The sequence below is a fragment of the Pogona vitticeps genome, chromosome 4, assembly GCF_051106095.1.
Source record: "Pogona vitticeps strain Pit_001003342236 chromosome 4, PviZW2.1, whole genome shotgun sequence".
Taxonomy (NCBI): Eukaryota; Metazoa; Chordata; class Lepidosauria; order Squamata; family Agamidae; genus Pogona; species Pogona vitticeps.
Window position 1 is genome coordinate 222,695,774 of NC_135786.1, and position 18,906 is coordinate 222,714,679.

General features: G+C 38.5%; 1 protein-coding gene across 10 annotated transcripts in view; it reads right to left on the reverse strand.

The window, feature by feature from the left end:
* TRPS1 (transcriptional repressor GATA binding 1) overlaps window positions 1-18,906 on the reverse strand; it is a 278,321-nt gene that overhangs the window by 157,896 nt on the left and 101,519 nt on the right. For 5 of the 10 annotated variants that reach the window (XM_078391606.1, XM_078391607.1, XM_078391604.1 and 2 more), the window contains 2 exons: window positions 11,459-11,810; window positions 10,681-10,858 (listed from right to left, as the gene is read on the reverse strand). In XM_078391606.1, the coding sequence (XP_078247732.1) occupies window positions 10,681-10,858; window positions 11,459-11,810 (530 nt within the window). Of the gene's footprint in view, window positions 1-10,680; window positions 11,811-18,906 lie in introns of all 10 variants that reach the window. The other 5 variants (XM_072999270.2, XM_072999269.2, XM_072999271.2 and 2 more) reach the window with 1 other exon arrangement.

Genomic DNA, 18,906 nt, shown 5'->3' on the forward strand with positions numbered 1-18,906 from the left:
GTAACTAGAACAAAATGACTATAATCTCACTAAGATTTTTGGTTTCTTGTTTTCAGGCCTTCTTTTCTCTGTGATCTTACAGTATATACATCTAATTGGTGAGCTTATTTTAGACACAAATGAATGGACAAAGTTTTTCTTGATTAAACAGCAAGGGAAAAAACAATGATGCAAAAGATAAATAATAGGCTCAGAAGCATAACTATCCACAGTGATAATGTATGGTGTTGAACAACATCTTTTAAAAACTAATTTAAAATTGCTGCTAATAAAATAAGCAGAATGGTTTCAGTTCACTTCTCTCCCCCACTACACACACAACCACTTGATATACCATATAGGAAGAGTGAGAAACATAGTGTAATATGAAAAAATAAGGGGCATGATTGTGTGTTAGAGTATAACATTGAGGAGTGAAGAAGCTAACACGACAAAATTGAATGACATGCCCTTTTTCATGTTCTTCTGAAGAAAATGTGTCAAAACAATATTTCTGAATGAGACTGAACAACTGAAGAGAGATAATGTTCTAAGAGCACTCTTCCTTCTTTTTCCTCTGAAGTCCCCATCTCTTTATTTCCCCTGCGTTCTGTGGCATCTTTCCAGCTTGCTATTGTGGCGAGATTATATATAATCTGAGGAAAACTGGCCATTTTTCTTTTCAGTGTAAATGTTGGTTTGAAAATTATTTTAGCTCTGTGTGAGTGTTCAGACATGCTATGTATGTGTGTCTCTGTGGGCAGAGAGTATGCATAAGTATGTAAGTGTCACAAGTCCCTTGACATATCTGAAATTCATACACTGGAAGGCACAACCGCATGGCTGTCCATATACAAAGAAACAAGTCACATATTTTTTAGAATATCTCCTATTTTTCTAGCACAAAGACAATAAATAGTTGATGGGTGCTTCAGGTAAGACTTCTAATGCATAGCCAAGGGAACTGCTGCTATAGTCCCTAACACACACACTCATGTGCACACACACATATACGCAAAACACTGAATATCTGCATAATTTTTAAATTTTACTTTGTTCTCCTGAGCAGCTGAATGTTACATGCCACTGCTGCACTCAGCCAATGTTGAATTCTTTGCTGCAAACTCAATACAATACAGAACAAGATGGAAATACGGATATAAGAACTTGCAATGGGTGCTAATCATTTATAACCTAATTGTGTTTAACTAAGTCATTCCAAATAAGTGTTGGAGAAAAAGAAAAGTAAGAAGTTTTATATACACAGCATCATTTGGTTATGGAGTTCACACCATTTGGAGAAAATGTTTTGGTAATTGCCAAGGAAAATCTACCTGAGGAGAACCTGATAATTATTAGGATTTTTCTGTTGATTTAAAAGAAGATTAATCAAAATATTATGAGGTCAGTTGCACAAAAAGCATTAACATCAGCAACACAAATATCCAGATATTCTGACATCCAGAATAGTTCTATTTGTTGAGCAAATTGTTATAGAAATTGTGGGAATTATTCAAAAACATGACACTCATGAGTCATATTAACATTGACGTACGTAAGTAAAAACCAGCTGTATGACATGAAAACTAGAAAGTGTGTATCATTTTCTTTGAATTAACTCAAGGCAATAATATTTGTCACTTTTTAAAAACTTTGATTTGATTTATTTGATAGCTAAAGAGTTTGCATGTGATGAGCACATACCAAAGATATGGCAAAGCTTCAATACATTTATATAATACTTACTGTCAGGAGAAGAGACCATCAATTTTAATTGCAGAAAAGAAAAGGATCTTCACCACTCGCAACTTTTATTCCAACCCTCTCCCCATTAAAAAACTCACACAATTAAAACAGAATAAAATCAAGGTACAGAGAGTCCTCTGAAGTGAAGCCATTCACTCCAAGACAAGTAAATTATATTTGTTCTTTTATAGCTATTCTTATGTTTTAAGGATACTTTCTTGAAGAAAATAAGGGACATGATTGTGTGTTAGAGTATCACACTGTGCTGTGAAATGTGGAAAAAAGGAGGTGAGGGCTAGGATCTTTCAACACAGAAAGATGAGAAACTACATAATATGCAGTCTCTAGTACAGCCGTTTTAAGTGCCCCATATACCTTGGAATAACACACATGCCTATTTTCATTCAAGCAGACCATGCAAAGTACTGTATTACTGAACTATGTAAAACATATGTTCCCACATTGGAACAATATGTTGCCAATTTCCTGTGTATGCCATAGAAACAGAACACTTTTTATGAGCTAACATGATACTGTTTTATTAGCATTACAGTAGCGCACAGACTTCCCTGTCAGGATCAGGACCCTGGTGTGCAGGACTTTGTAATAAAATAAGATTTTTTAAATAAAAAATTAGATCCTGTCCTTTTCCAAAACACACAAGTCTGGAAATCTAAAAATACACAATGACAACTATACTTGAGTACAAATTACCTCCCAAAATTCTTCACCCTAGTTGTGCACAAAGAAATAATGGGGAGACTTCAAATGTATTACCAGCCTCTCAGCTTCGGCATGCTCCTGGGTTAATGGCTATCAAGGCCTCTGCAGTGGCCTGGGGTTCATCTTGCTGCTAAAATAAATGTGCCAGCTACACTTGTTCCTTAACACATCGGACCTGTCCACAGTGACGCATGCCTTAGTTACATCCTGTTTGAATGACTATTCATTCATGTGCTCTACAAGCAACTGCTTTCAGAAACTATTTTGAAACTTCAGCAGGTCCATCAGGACACAGCACCTAGACTCAGACTTGAACAGAACTTCCTTGTTACAATGCTTTACGAGCAACTGGTCCATTTCTGGGCATAATTCAATTGTTTTATAGGTTTTGATCTGTAAAACACTAAATAACTTTGATCCAGGCTATCTGAAGGATTCTATCTCCTTACATGGCCCCGCTTGCCCTCACAGGTACTCTTGGTATAGACCAAGTAGGCTTCAATCTTTTTTCACTTGTGCACTCCTCAGCAGCCCATTTCCACAAATTGTACACTTCATATTCAGGGAATGGACCTAGGGGAGGCGTCTCTGCCTTCTTGTCTTCAGGACGCTTCCTCCTCACCTCTGGTAGCATGCACAAGGGGTTAAAAATGCGTAAGGAATTTTGTCCCATACAAAGTGCTATCTGACAGCGTCTTGGAGGTGAGTTTCGCTCCGCTGCTCTATAATTTCTTTTGGCAATGGTTTTGAGCCAGGAAGGCAACAAGGGCACGGGGGTGTGTGTTTTCTTCTATTACAGTGGTCCCCAACCTTTTTAACACTGCAGACCAGTTTGGGAAGGCGGGGCACCTCCTGTGCTCATGCGCATGTGCGAAGGGGCATGAACGTGCACTCTCATGCATGCACGAGGGAGTGGGGCACTCATGCAGGCGCACGCACACTCACATGCACAATGGACGGTGTGCTCAGGGACACTTGAGTGCATGTGTCAAGGGGGGTGCTAGCATGGGCGCATGCGCGAAGTGACTGTGCGGGGAGCAGTGTGTGTGGGGTGGGTGGGAGATCTGTCTCCTCGGACCGGCACCAGGCCACAGAATGGGAGTTGGGGACCCCTGTTCTATTACACATGTCTTTGTTACTTTGCAGGCTCTGTGCACTTGCTCCCTGACAGAAAAAGATTCCTACAAACAGAGCTAGTTCATACTGTCTCCTCCTAAACTCACTCATAGAATGAGGAGGAACAATGGGATCTGGGGATTTTTAAAGACTGTATATTCCATCATTCCACACTCTGGGAGATCTACCTGATTTACATACACCTTGCTGCCACCTAAATGTGTTTTTTTCTGGAAGAAGAAGCTTCAGTTAGAAAGCTCCGAGGCTTTGTTAGGCCTAAATTTATCCACATTTCCTGCTCCTGCTCCAGTGCTACAGGAAGAAGCAGAGTGAGATCAAGTTGGGAGCTCAGTAAGAGGACACTTGAGCAACATGATCATTTTTGAGTTTTTAATCCACAGCAGGGCAAGGATTCTATCACAGCCAGCTCTATTGCAAGGCAGACATGCAGCAGATTTCGGATATGACAAAATGGAAAAAAGCTGCTTGTTATTTAATTCATCAATCTTTCCGTTTGACTTCGAGGATGAAGACCAATGGTTGTGATATGTCCTGCCTCATGATTCAAAGCAGCTTGGTATCTAAAGTATTCTGAACATTACATGGAGAGCACGGAATGTGATGTGCTCATCTGTTTGCGGCAGAAAAATGTGTTCGGCTGGGATCAAGTACAAGGGAGATATGGCAGGTAGGAAAACAAGGGGAGAGAGAGTGTGTATACTCACACTAAGAATTTACTCTCTAAATCCCTACAGGTCTGTCTGTCTATCTGCATGCATGTACAGTATATGCCAGTGGATAGACAAAGAAAGCCAAACAGAGAGGAAAAAAGAACCTAACCAACTAATTGCAAACACAGAGGTAGCAGAACTTAATTTGTGGTCCTGGTTTACAGTATTTGTTTTAAGGTGTTTAAATATCAGAGACAAAAATATCTAAAGGATTTAAACTTAGATTTCACACATTTCGTGTTCTGAACTTCCCACTACGCCTTCCTAGGTTCTGGCCCTTGAGTCCAAAGCCATCTCGTATCAATTCAGAATGAGAAACAGGGCACGGAAGTAAAATGAAATGAATAAATAATTTGCTTTAACTCTATGGAATTATGTTTGAATACTGGTGACGATTGCAGTTAATGCTAAAAAAAAATTACCATTATAATAATGTTGCATATTTTCACCACTGATTACAAGCACAGTTGTGGCTAGCAGTAAACGTGGTCACCAATAATGTGATTCGAACCTTACGCTATGACTGAATCACAGAATGGAATGAGAGAGAGAGATTTCCTGCAGGACCAAGGAGATAAGATCAGTCATACAAACAAGGAAGACTGCAAGGCTGTAACTTACTACCAGTCTCTATGGCTAGGAAATGTCTGTTCTAGCCCAGAAAAACCAGAGGAAAGGGGTTTTTTAATGCAGTAAAAAGTGGCAGAAGAAGGGAAGCACATATTTAAAAAATTCAGAGAACAAACACAGAAAAGAAACAAGGCAGGGAAACTGGGATTTCAGCATATCTGTAAAGTGACCTGCCAAATTATACTTTTATACATTCAGAAGACTGTATCTCCCCAAATGCGCCTGCCTATGCTTTGGAGGAAGTATTATTTTAGTCCTGTCCTCCTCATAGATACTTCTGATGAGGAAATAAGAGAAGGCCGTCTCAGTGGTTGCTCACAGACGGTGGACCTCCTTCCCAAGAAAAACTAAGCCAGCCCTGTTTTCTTTCCATTACTGGAAAAGACCTTTTTATTTAGATAGGCTTTTGGCCACTAACTAACTGTTGCAGAGAAGTCTTTTAATGGTGGATATTATACATTTCCTTTTTTTCCCCTGTAGTGTTTTCAAATGCATTTAAACTATTTTAATTCTGTGTTTGTTTGTAACACAATGTTATGTTTAATTGTTTCATACTATTCAAAATATTGTAACTAATTTTTTTTTAGTTGTATCTGCTTTAACTTGTGTTGTAAGGGACCTAAGCTCCTGTATTAGAAGAAAGTCAACTTACCAAAAATTAAAGCTAAATCCTAACTATATCTTTACAGACATAAGTCCTTCTGAATTCAATGGGGTTGGCTCACAGTTAAGTAGGCACATAATCCTATTTACAATCTTACACACCAGCAGCTGGGGTACTTGGACTCCAATGCCCATCAGGTTCAACCAGCATGGAGAGTAGTGAGATTTGTAGTACAAGTTCTGGAGACCCATTGAACTCAGTGATACTATTTTCTGAGTAGGCAGGCCGAGGACTATACTGCTATTTTGCTAAACAAAGAATCATCAAGTTTGTTTCTTGTGTAACCTTTTATATAAATTACATAGAAAACACGATTTTTCATCTCTCCCATTCTTTGGTCATTTATAAAAAAAGGAAGGTATGATCCAAAGTTGTTCCTCATCATGTTCACAAGGCTCCTTTTGACAAAGTTTGAAAACTTCAGGTACAGTGACACATGTACTGAACTAACCCTGACACTTTAATAAGTTTTAAGATAACACACTAATTTTCCACCTATAGTTTAAAAACAACCTTTATCTGGAAAATAACGTTGACTGCATAATAAGAGGGAACGGCACCCAGACAAACATAAAAGTGAAAAAAAGAATTCATCATATGTTTTGGGGGTAAAATATATGTAAATATATACACACAGTAAATGCTGGTTTGGCGTGCCAGAAGGTTTATAGAATTCTAGCCAAGATTTTCTAAAGCTCAAGAGCCTAATTTTAGATTCCCAAAAGCATATTTAGTCACCTAAATAAGTGGTGTGATTTTCCCCCCAACAGTATTATGTACCATTGACGTCAACAGGAACTATATGACGCTCAGTTCTTTTGAAAACTAGGCCAATAACCAAAAGTTCTAAATAAAAACTATACAGTCTAAAATCCCACTTCAGGGGAAAAAATAATCTTTTCCTGGGAAGAGAGAACTTAATTTAAACCTATAAAAACATCAACTAAAGGGGAATCTTCACTGTTCCTTGAGAAATCTTGAATCTAAGAATGACCCTTAAAGCTTGGTCAAAGTGCCATGTATTCATGTTTTCCAATATGGCCCCAAGCTGCTCTAATAAAAATAAATTATGATACCACCTAAGACATAGAAACTGCTTTTCATCTTCAAAGCTGTTTACAATAATTAACTAATTAATTCTAACAACACCCTATGGCCCACTTGTACAGAAACAAGTGGAAATTACTTGCTGGAGCTTGCAGACTGTGTGGGCCACAACTGTTAGTTAAATATGATCAAGAGGCGCCATTATTTTATGGGCTCCTCAGATGTAGTCAATATAGCTGACTGTTGAGCAACGTCCAGGTGCTTTCCACTTTTATCTCAACCAAATTATGGTATGATAGTAGAGATCCCGTCTTTGACATTTCTTGGTATTTATTCAACGTGGTTTGAAGATGATCAATGTTTTGATGTATATTCAAGAAATAAAACTTCCCTAAGTTTTTCGTGCCATGGCAAGCGAGTATATATACTGCTATTTTGTGACAACAAAACTCACTAATAATTGTCTAGCTTTTGTGTGTAAAAGAATCTTCAGGAAGTATCACCGCATAGTAATAGCTTGCAATTTTGTTGGAGGGTGTCCATTGACGACACTGCTTTACTACATGAAGAAAACCATTGTAAAATAACTCATTCACCTTAAAGATGAATTTGTAAATTAGTGAACATCTTCTAAAGAAAAAAAAACACAAGGCAACTGATTTTTGTTTGGCTTGCTTTAGCAAATGCAAGGACCTCACAGAAGCAAAAACAGAGGTTATCTCTTTCATTTTTTGCAGCTGGATTGCTTTGAGCATCATGTCTCCCACGTGGAATTAGTTTTGGAGGCCCTACGCTCTGTGTCATCAGCTCCAGACATTAAGGGAATGATCAGGAGAGGCAGCAACCCTATGCAGTTATTAGGGGAATCTATTAATTTAACACATGAAAAGTAAGGTACACTAACCCCACACCCTCTATTGTCACTCTCCTCTACACATGTGGGCTCTGCACCCAAACTAAATAATGATTCCGCGACCATCACTAGCATGTTCCTGTTCCTTATGTGTTAAATAAACATGTGGCCTTACTGACTAAACAGTGCTGGGGTTTCTCAGTAGTATCATGCTCCATGAGGAAGTATGCCAAAATCCCTCTCTATTTTTGTTGTCGTCGTTGGTCACTGCAAGTTACAATTTTACCTTTTTCAACAGGATTTTAACGTTTATATATTTTTCCCCAGGTATCTGCTTTATTTCGTATTTTAAACTACTATGAGTAGGATTGGTTGGTTTGTCTACAGTTAAAAGTTTAGCACATTTGCTTTACATATTTGTTAGCTGGTACGTTATTTAATTTTATGTGTTGACTGGTTCTGAGTAACCTAACAGGAATAACATTCTATAGGTTAAAGCAACACTCACATGAATCAAACAAAAAAATCTTGTAACACTTGAACAGTAAAAGGTTTTCACTGGCATACACTTCTGTAGACTGCAACCCACTTCATTTTAACAGGTTAGCACTATCCTCCCTTTTTGGAAAGATCAGGTGATACTGAATTTTAGATTCAAGTCAAAATCAAAGTTGATGTCTATCTTTCTCAGTCTTGGGCACTCAGACTATAGTTGTTACTGGACAACAGCTTAAATCATTACTAGTCATTGTCCATACATGTTGAAATGATGAGATTACTGCCCAACTACTTCTGGCAACTCAAGGTTTGGGAACCACTGAACTTCTTCTTCCATAACTTAGGTGGACAATCTTACATTTTGAAGCAATAGGGTAAGTCACCTCCTGTATAAGTTCCACTGATGAAGAAAAACAACTTACAACACTAACCACCAGGATTTAAGCCTTTGACACATAGAAAAGAGAAAAAAAGGACATATGGCTTAGTAACAGAGCCAATGCTTGGCACATTCCAGGTTCAATCTCTAACACCTCAAATTGAAAGAGGCTCAGGACTGGGAAGGACTTTGAAACTTTGGAATGCTACTTGCATTTTGAGTGCATGGTGGGATGGCACATGATTTAAAGATCTGACTCATTTGCATTCACATAGAATGATGAGACAGGATTCTGGAGAATCTTGCCTTACTATGAATGAGCTGTATGCTGAGACATATAGGCCACTTATTCCTGTTTTAGTCCCACTCAGCCCGTCATGCAACAGCTAGACAAATTCAGTTTATTAAAGCTGCTTAGCATGGTCCCTTTTTACAAGCTAGGATTGCAAATCAAGGTTTGTTCTTCATTTACAAATCCTAACTTACTTGGAAGCTACAAGTCAAAATTTCCCATTTGGACAACATGCTAAACGTCTTGCTGTTTTGTTTGTTTGTTTTTGTTTTGTTTTGTGCAGAGGAACAAAGCAGGGGCAAATGGTGTACATGCACCAATATCAGTTCCTTCACAACATGCCAGGATTCTCCAGAAAGTATTCTATACAATCGCAACCCTCATCTATAGCTCATTACTGATTCCTGGAATTATAGCTATTTTCTTAGCAGTGTCTTATGGAATCTGAGTTCACTACACACTCCAGAACTCTGGACTATTGTGGGAAGAGACTGGAATATATTGATATATACTTAATTCTCTCATCAAAATTAGTGAGATTTCAGCCCTTTTAATCTTGCATGGGGAATGGCCAACCTTTCCAGCTCCCCTTTTTACTCACTGGTGTATCTTCCATATTTCAGCTACAATTACTTTATTATTTATTTTATTAATGGATTTAGAGTTGAGGTGCTCACTAAGAGTGGTTAATTCATAAAATATGGTGCTTACTTGCTGCTGCAGACTGGATTCACAGGCACATCCTTTAAATCAAAACTTAATAGGTTTGCTGCTTAACAAATTAAACAATTATCTAAAAAGAATCTCTACACCCAAGAGCAGGATATAGACTTCCATTTAAGTGATTTCTTCTTGTATTTATTTAAAAAAAAAAATTAAATAAAATGCAGTAAATCTCTTGAATACCATCTTGTAAGTCCTTTTGGTTTGTTTGTTTTTTGCTCTGACGAATCAGTACTGCTTAAATCATTAAACAGTTGCAGGTTTATATGTCTAACACAACATGTTCAAATGCTTACAATACAAAGTATTCTGTACATATAAACAACACGGAGCTAAGACATCTAAGAGGAAGAAAGAAGAACACATACGTATATCCTTCTCTGTTATGTCAGCCAAGAAGTGTCTTATTCACAGAATGGCAAACACTTTAGAACAATTACTATCACATCATCTTAAAGTTTATCCATCCACCCATCCAAACACATAATTCAGATCAGATATCATGTCAATGGAGGGAATCCCTGCTTGTTGACCTAACCTGTTCAGCTCTGATCCTCAGTCTGGCGTATAGAATTCCCCCCTACACACTGTCCAAACACACTCAATTTCACTCTACCCTGACTTCCTAGCAGTAATACTTCATCTTTCAGCCAACATGGAGTTCATTACAGTGGTGGTGCCTCGCTTAATGGTGATAATCCATTCCAGGAAAATCGCTAAGCGAAAACATTGTAAAGCGAAAATAAAAAGCCCATTGAAACGCATTGAAAACCGTTCAATGCGTTCCAATGGGCTAAAAACTCACTGTCCAGCGAAGATCCTCCATACGGCGGCCAGTTTCGGTGCCTGTATAGCAAGGAATCTGTTCCTAAACACAGCAGGGAGCCATTTTAATTACCCGGTGGCCATTTTGAAACTGCCGATTAGCTGTTAAAAAACATTGTTTTGCGAAGAATCGGTTCCTAAAGCAGAGAATCGATCATCGCAAAGCGAAAAAACCCTATTTAGACCATCGTTTTGCGATCGCAAAAACATCGTCATGAAGTGGATTCATCATAATGTGGGGCAATCGTTAAGCGAGGCACCACTGTCTGCATTTTTACCCCAACCGAACCCATTCCCACCTTATGTGCTTGTGAAAAGTAATGATACCTTGTTCTTCTATCATAGAAAAGGGATTGAAGCGCTCAGTAAGCATTTGAACATGCCACATCAGAAATATACACCTGAAACAGCTTAATATAAAAAAGCACACACATAGATACACACTTATCACCAGTTTCTGTGCAGTTTGTTTACCTGTAGTGTCTGGAAATCTCCTCTTCCACCTGAGTGACAAAGTCACATTTGGTACACGAGTGTTCTTTGCTTTCTTTGACAGCCAGCGGTCCATCCCCCCCTTGCAGAGCATTTGCTTCTTGCTTGACTTCAGACACCTGGGCTTCATGGGTAGTTTCATAGTGAAGCAGGAGAATGTCTACATCAGGGGTGGAGAAAGAGCACTGGTGACACTGGTGCTTGACTCTGGAGCCTCCTGGCATCCCAGGGGACAAGTGCAAGAGCAAGAGAGCGCAATGGGAACAATTACTTTTCCTGCAAGCAAAAGGATAAGTAATTTCTCCAATATGCTTTTCTGGACTACAGAGGCCTCGGGGACAAAACTGACAGTGCTTAATGGTACACTTGTGAATGTTGTGTAGTTGCTGATAATGATGCAGAAGAGGCCCCACCACTATTATATCTGGGCCATGGCTCTTAGAGTACCTAAAATCACAAAACTGACAATTGTAGCTTGTCACCACGTTGTCCTCCACTCCTGAGCTGGAAAAGTCTTTCTTTTTGGCCACACTAGAGCCCTTCTCGGTCTTTGTTGCTAACTCTCCATCTGCATTTTTGGCTAAGTCGTTATGGTTAATGACCGACCCCCTCGAAAGTTTGTCATTCCGATCTGGGTGAAGGCCCCCTGCCTGGCTCCCCCCATGGTGCGTGCTGTAATGCTCTAACAGTTTCAGCGAGCTGGAGGATTCACAACTAAAGCTGCAGAATTTGCACCAGTAGTAACTGGAGGCATCCGTACCGTTTTGTCTTGAGGATTCAAGAGGCTTGATGGGCACTGAATAACCAACTGGAGTATCATCTCCAGCTTTTATGGTGATCTTGTCCTGCCACTTTCCCAAATCTGCACCCTCACACGATCGAACGGTAGGACTGGACTTGCTCAAATTCCTCTCTAAGGCTTTGCTTGATTCAGAGACAGGAACAGTGGATTTTATCTTGTTGGGATGGGCCTGCAAGAAGTGCTGTTCCAGTTCTGTTGACGAATTGCCCATATAGGTGAAGTTGCAGAATTTGCAGCGGAAATACTTGGTGTTGCCCTGGCAATCTGGAGTTTTCCGTCCAATGCCAATAAAGGTCCCACCTAAAGTCACCTACAAAAGATGAAAGGGAGAACATTAGCCATAGAAAAATGTGCATTTCTTTATGAAGGTAGGAAAGCAAACAAATAATTGCCCATGCCAACGTCAAGATGTGAAATTTTGTATATATAGTGTTAAAATAATTAAGGTGGGGTATAGAAAAAGTAGCCCTGAAAATGAAAGCTAATTTAAACTTGAGGCTTGAACAATAGTTTAATATAATCACTGCAAAACAATTAACCAGCTGTCCAGCTGAGCAACGTCACTATTATAAGAATTCTGACAGCTGAACAGATTTATGTTGCAATGTATAAATATGGAGGTAGAATTTGCAGGGCCTACAGTAACAATATTTTGATATTCCAGGACCTGATACAACAGGCCTTTATTCTTCCAAGTTTTGTTAAGTTTTAGTCAAAACAATAACGTTAACATCATAGTGGCAGCCGGATTCTAAGTTACAGAACCTTGGAGTTATAGTAGGTACAAGAACAACTGAATTTCCTATTGAATTTTTTCCTTTGGATATACAGGTCCATAAAAAGGAGACTATTTAAAGACTTGAAGGAGGTATAAGCATCTGAAAGATAAATATAGGGAGATATCACACACACACACACACACACACACACACACACACACACACACACACACACACGTGTGTTTAATATGCTTAAAGGCTAAAGACCATTTAAAGTTACAGAAGAAATGTAGATAAAGCTGGTAAAATTAGACAAGTAGATGTTGCGTGGAATAATTGCAACAATGAAAAAGCTTATACCTTGATACTCAGATGAATTTTCAACCAGTATGATTGAAAAGAATTGTTTGATACTGCAGTGAGTCCTGGACCCTTTGTGCACGGCAGGAGAGGAAGCTGAACACGTTCCATATGCATTGTCTCCGACACATTTTCGGTATCACCTGGCAGGACAAAGTTCCAAATAGGAGTAGTCCTAGAACGAGCTGGAATTTTTAGCATGTAAACATTGCTGAAACAGCAATGTCTACGTTGGCTTGGGCATGTTGTGAGAAAGGCTGATGGTCAGATCAGCCTTTCTCACAACAGTAATGTATGGAGAATTAGTGCAGGGAAAGTGCCCCAGAAGGACACCACAGCTGCGATACAAGGGTATCTGCAAGCGGGATCTGAAGGCCTTAGGAATGGACCTCAACAGATGGGAAACCTTGATGTCTGAGCGTTCAGCCTGGAGGCAGGCGGTGCATCATGGCCTATCCCATTTTGAAGAAACACTTGTTCAGCAGTCTGAGGCAAAGAGGCGTCCCTGAAACCAGCAAAATAAGGGAGCTGGAACAGGGGATAGATTGTATTTGTCTTCAGTGTAGAAGGGATTGTCACTCTTGAATTGGCCTTCTGAGCCACACTAGACGCTGTTCCAAGACCTCCATACAGAGCATGTTACCATAGTCTCTTGAGACTGAAGGATGCCTATTACTAATTGTTTGGTTTCATTCTGGAATTAATCTGCAAATAGGATAACTGCCACCTGTGATGAACACAGGCTTCTGCTTTTTTCACAAGAGTTCCATAAAGTTCTTCAGGCATCAGAATTCCTGACCTGAAACGGACTCTATAGCAAAACTCTGTGACACAGAACAATACTCACATTGTTTGCTTATCCCCAAAATGCATCGTCACCACTTACTGGGCAATCTTTGGGAGAGAGGGCACATTTACAAAGGCCAGACTAGAACACATGCTTGAACTATTAGGAACATGGGAAATCCTTTCTTTAGGAAAGGGAATTATGTTTGATAATCAGATTTAGTGAAAAACACAGACCAAAAGGGCATGGGCATGTGGATTCGAAAATGAAGGAGACACTGCTAAATTGCAAAATAAATAGCCATGAAAGTTGCATGAAACAAAACCACCATGATCAAGAGCTTCAGAATCAGCTGTAATAGAACAGGCAGCAAAGTATTCCTTCAGATTACCATATCTACACCTAGATATTTCAATGGTTTATGAACAGTGCACAAACATTCTGAGAGGGGCAGACATGATAGCCTCTAGTCCTAGTCCTGTTAGTCTTTAAGGTGCCACTAAGATCTTTTTCTGGATTCATCTCAGAGATGTAAATAGTGTCAGTTTAGAGAGTGAAACAAATGGATTTAGTGATTCTGAACAATTTCTGAAAAAATATCTTAAGTGTTAACTTTCACTGTCATTTATGAAACATGGTCAGTACTGAACTGTATTCTGTAAGCTCAGTGAAAACATCATGTCATGCATGACTTTACAGCCGGGGTGAGGAATTCTAGTAGGTTTTGGAGGGAGGTCAATATCTACTACCTGTATCCACATGGAATATGTGGATTATTTAGAATTCCAAAAATGCTAAATAAAATATACATACATACATACATACATACATACATACATACATACATACATACATACATACATACATACATACATACACACACACACACACACACACACATGCATACACGCATACATGCATACACGCATACATGCATGCATGCATGCCAGAAATTTCATTTCTTGTTTTGAATGTGTACATGTTAAACATTCTAAAGGGTGGTATGGCATGGATAAAACATGAACCAATGTTCCTGAATGCTTTAAAGAGTGGCAACTCACCTTTTGGAGAGAAAATCATTCTGTTGGCAGGGCCAGAGGACTTGGACGGGACCAAGTGTTTTAAAAAAAATTCTTAGGAACCACACTATGCTCAAGGCCGCTTTACGGAAAAGAAGAGCTCAAAGTTTATCCCCAGCAATTTGGCCAGTGGAGTGGTGAATTTTGTTTGTAGGTGGTTCAGTTAAGACCTAGTCTACACTTAACCTTAATACATAACACTCAAAAGGTTTTTGAAGCAAATCACTGGTAAGAGAAACTCTGTCAAGAAGTTAGCTCTAGTCTGCTACAAGTTAAACCCAACAACTTCAGATTAATTTCAGTTCCTAGGAAATGCCTCAATATATGTAATACAAACACAAAGATTTCTTAATGTAGGCATCCTTCAAGGAAGAGCTTTCATTTAGCAAAATTCAGGAAAACCACAATAGCAAGAGATGGAGAACCTCTGTGTGTCCCAAGAAGATGACATCACCAGGAATTTATTACTTAACTGCTCTCATAGTCTGATGAACACATCTCATGAACTTCATCATGCCTATGTTATGGAAATCTTACTCTTTTGAAGGAAACACTCCAGCTCTTCCCACGAGTGCTCCACACCTGTCCTGTGGCGATGGAACAATATTTTCTACTTCTGGACATCTGGGTTAATAATCCTCCAACATCTATTAATCAGAAAATCCTATTCTCACGGATGGGACAACACTCACTAATGGATTACAGCCTGGTTTGAAAACTGAAGTGGGAGAAAGTGTTAATGGAAAATGAGAAGAGGAAACCGGCTTCCCAACTACAATGTCATCACCGCTTTATTTCTTTTACCGGGGCTGTGAAAATGTGAACAGTGTCCATTTTTCAGAAATTAATCCTTCAGAAACACTCAATACACTTTGGAATCCACCCACGGCTTCTCCAGTTTTCCCCTTAATAAGTAAACTCATAAAAAGGAGGCTAGGATTCAGCAGCTGAATCTCATGGGGTTTTTACTCCTTACCAAAATCCATATATTCTGAATTTACATAATGGAAGAACAGATTTTTATTCCCACAACAGCAAAGTAACTTACTACTTCCCTGGGTGATTTTCTTGTAATTTTGAAAATAAATACAGTTATACTTTTTCCTCCCCACACCTTTGCTTGGCAGCTGTGCCACAAAGAAGCATGTGACCATTGTTAATTTCAGAATTGCACCATACCAAAAGACTCAGATGCATAAAGAACATGCAATGTAGACATTTTAAAATGGATATAATATAAACACCTTTCAGGCCATTTAGCTGGAGCAAAGACACACTTATGCTTCTTGCGCTGAAGAGCTAAATAAGACTATATGATAAGTCAATTATTGCTAAATAACATTACAGAAAGAGTTGATGTTGGCCTTTTCCGTTTAAGGAAATATGCTTTCAAATAAACTGGTTAAGACTTCCCTCCCGTCATTGTGAAGTTAATAAAAAACATCTAAAATAAATAGCCAATGTGTACTCACTGGAATATGCCAGATCCCATGGACTTCAGCTCTTTAAAATGCTGAGGAATTTTAGCCGAGGTGTCTTAAATATCCCATGGCTGGCTTATAATGTATGAAGAAGCTGTGTTTTTATCTGGCGTGGACAAGTTTGCGAAACAGATATCACAGTTACAAAACAACAACAGTGGAGTATTCTAAAGGGCCTGCATGTCAGAATTTTATAATATTCGGGGGGGGGGGAAGGCTATATATAAGTTATTTGAAGCCATCTGATTTCTCTGCAAAAGAATAACTCTAAGTGACATGGAGAATATAAGTCAAAACTGTGAGCCACAACTTCTCTATGATATAGGCCCCATGTTGTACACCACTGTCCAAAAAAGTATTGAATAAACAGCATCAGACAAAAGAGGAAGTGTACATGTCCACGAAAGCTCACATTAAAATATAATAGTCTTTAAAGTGCCGCCACAATTTTGTCTTTTTTATTTGTTCTTTTATTTTCATTTTTAGTTTGTTTTTAACCTGTAATTTTATTGTTTTACCTGTGTTTTTAATATTGCTCTTAATACGAATTTTTATATGATAGTTTAATGCTTTTTAATATTTTAATAATATAAATATTATTAATATAAAAGCAGCAATCATAGAGCATCTGAGTATGTTAGCATTAGGTATAGGACCGTCTTATCCACAGGTTCAGTTTCCATTGATTCACATATCCACGGTCTGAAATTCTATATATATATATATATATATATATATATATATATATATATATATATATATATATATATATATATATATATATATAAATCCAGAAAAAAAAAACTATTTCCACATGTATTACCAGAAGCAGCCACTAGAAGGAGTCAGAGGTTGTGCCATGAATAACTGTAAGTGAAGAATACATGGCATGGTCTCTGGGGCCTCTAGTGGCCAGTTTTATATATAGTGTTCACTACTGTCCATGGTTTTCGGTATCCACAGGGTACTTGGAACCAATCCCCAGCAGCTATAGGGGTCCAATTGTGTAAAAAGAAAGATTTTTACTGCTCACTGAAAAGACAAGAGACAGAGGGACAGCCTAACCTCACAGGGAAGAACATAATTACAACAACTTAATTGTTGTAAGCCGCCCAGAGACCTCTGGGTAGGCTTAGCATATAAATTAAATAAATAAATAAAATAAATAAATAACATGGGGGCAGTCACTGAGAAGACCCTCCCTGAGGTCCCTACCAATTATACCTGTACGGGTGACAGGACTGAGAGGTGTGCCTCCCCAAAATATCTTAATACCCCAGGAAGGTTGTATGGGGAGATATGGTCTGTCAGATAATACACCAAAGCTGTCTAGAGCTTTCTAGGTCACAACCAGCACTATAAATTATCTAGGATGTTCATTCATCAGCAATACACAGTTCGGCGAACAGCCATGGTTAAAAATGTAATTGTTAAATGTATTTTCTACATTTAATTTTTTTTTTACATTTAATTTCCCCTAATCTCATTGATTACAATCTCACTTCTAGCCACATGCACTGTAAATTGTGGATAATGCTCCATATATCTGATGAAGTAGATTACAGAACACAAATCACATGTTCTAACAAATGTAATGTGGCTTGGGAAACCTTTGTTATTTCTTGCTGCAACAAGCTAATTTTGCTACCCATCTAGAAATTCCTAATTCCAGTGTTTTCATTATCTGGTTAACAACTAAGTATGTGACAACTCAATCTGGAGGGCACCAATGAAGTCTCCCTTTCTCTTTTCATTCCTGTGAGAAACTTAGGTGAAAGCAGCCGAAGATTTGAGCTCCTCACCTTGTTAGCTCTATATAGATACAATTACTTTTTTTACGCATTTATACTGGGACTTTTTGCCAAGACACAGTGACACAGCTACAAAATAATGATGCCAAAAGAATCAGAAAAGGGTTACTATTCATATCAAATTATTTTCAGAATGAATCTATGACACACTAAAATTGCTGGTTTCTAAGCATTTTATGACAATATAAAATGGATTTATCCATTTATGAGAGGTAGCAAGAGGATATGCTACTTGTTATGCACAAACTGTACTTGTACTGGGTTAAAAAAAGGTAGACTAGTGTCTACAACAGAATTAGCATAAAATAGGATGAATAGAATAAATTGAACTAGCTATAGCAGTTCAGTGTTCACATTTGGAAAATTATGTGGATCCATATGTCGCATATCAGAAGTAAGACTCAATGTCTATCTTAAGCAGCCTTCCTCTACTTAGTAACCTCCAGATGTTGTGAACATCAGCCCCATGATTTAACACATTTGTCATGTTAGCTAGAGCTGATGGGAGTGTCAATGCCAAACATCCAGGCTGAGGAATGTCGACATTCAGAACACCTACAAAAACATAAGATACATATACAAAATTTGATCATAATCAGGAATAGCTCAGCTGGCTGAAGCACCTGACTTACGTTCTAAGGGTTGAGAGTTCAAATTCCCACCGTCCCTCCCAAGAGACAGATCATTCAAAATTACACAAAGCAAGTGTGGCAAATAAGGCTATTTTGTCTTGCCACCTGGGCAGCCTTTGGCAAATTGTGCAGTCTTTAGAGCCACCAAAAGGAGACTGATAAGCCACTCTTAAGTTCTTTTTAAAAAAACTATTTGAGGGTCACCCCTAAGTTGGAAACAACTTGATAACACATAATTTAATTAAACCAAGCAACATATAACCCACCAGCTTCTCTCACAACAATTTACACAATTCTACCTCTCCTTTTACATTACTATCCAAATATTGAACCTGCTTCGTGTTGACTAGCCATTTCAGCCTCTATCTTACATCTCGGATCGCCAACTGAATTGCATCTATTTATTTTATTCAGATCCTCCCTTTCCACTGAAAAAGACTGAGAACCAGAAGACACAGCGAATAGTAAGAACATGAGTTATTCCTGTGACACATATATGGTTTGCTAAGTCATTCTGAAGCAGAAAAGAACAAAACG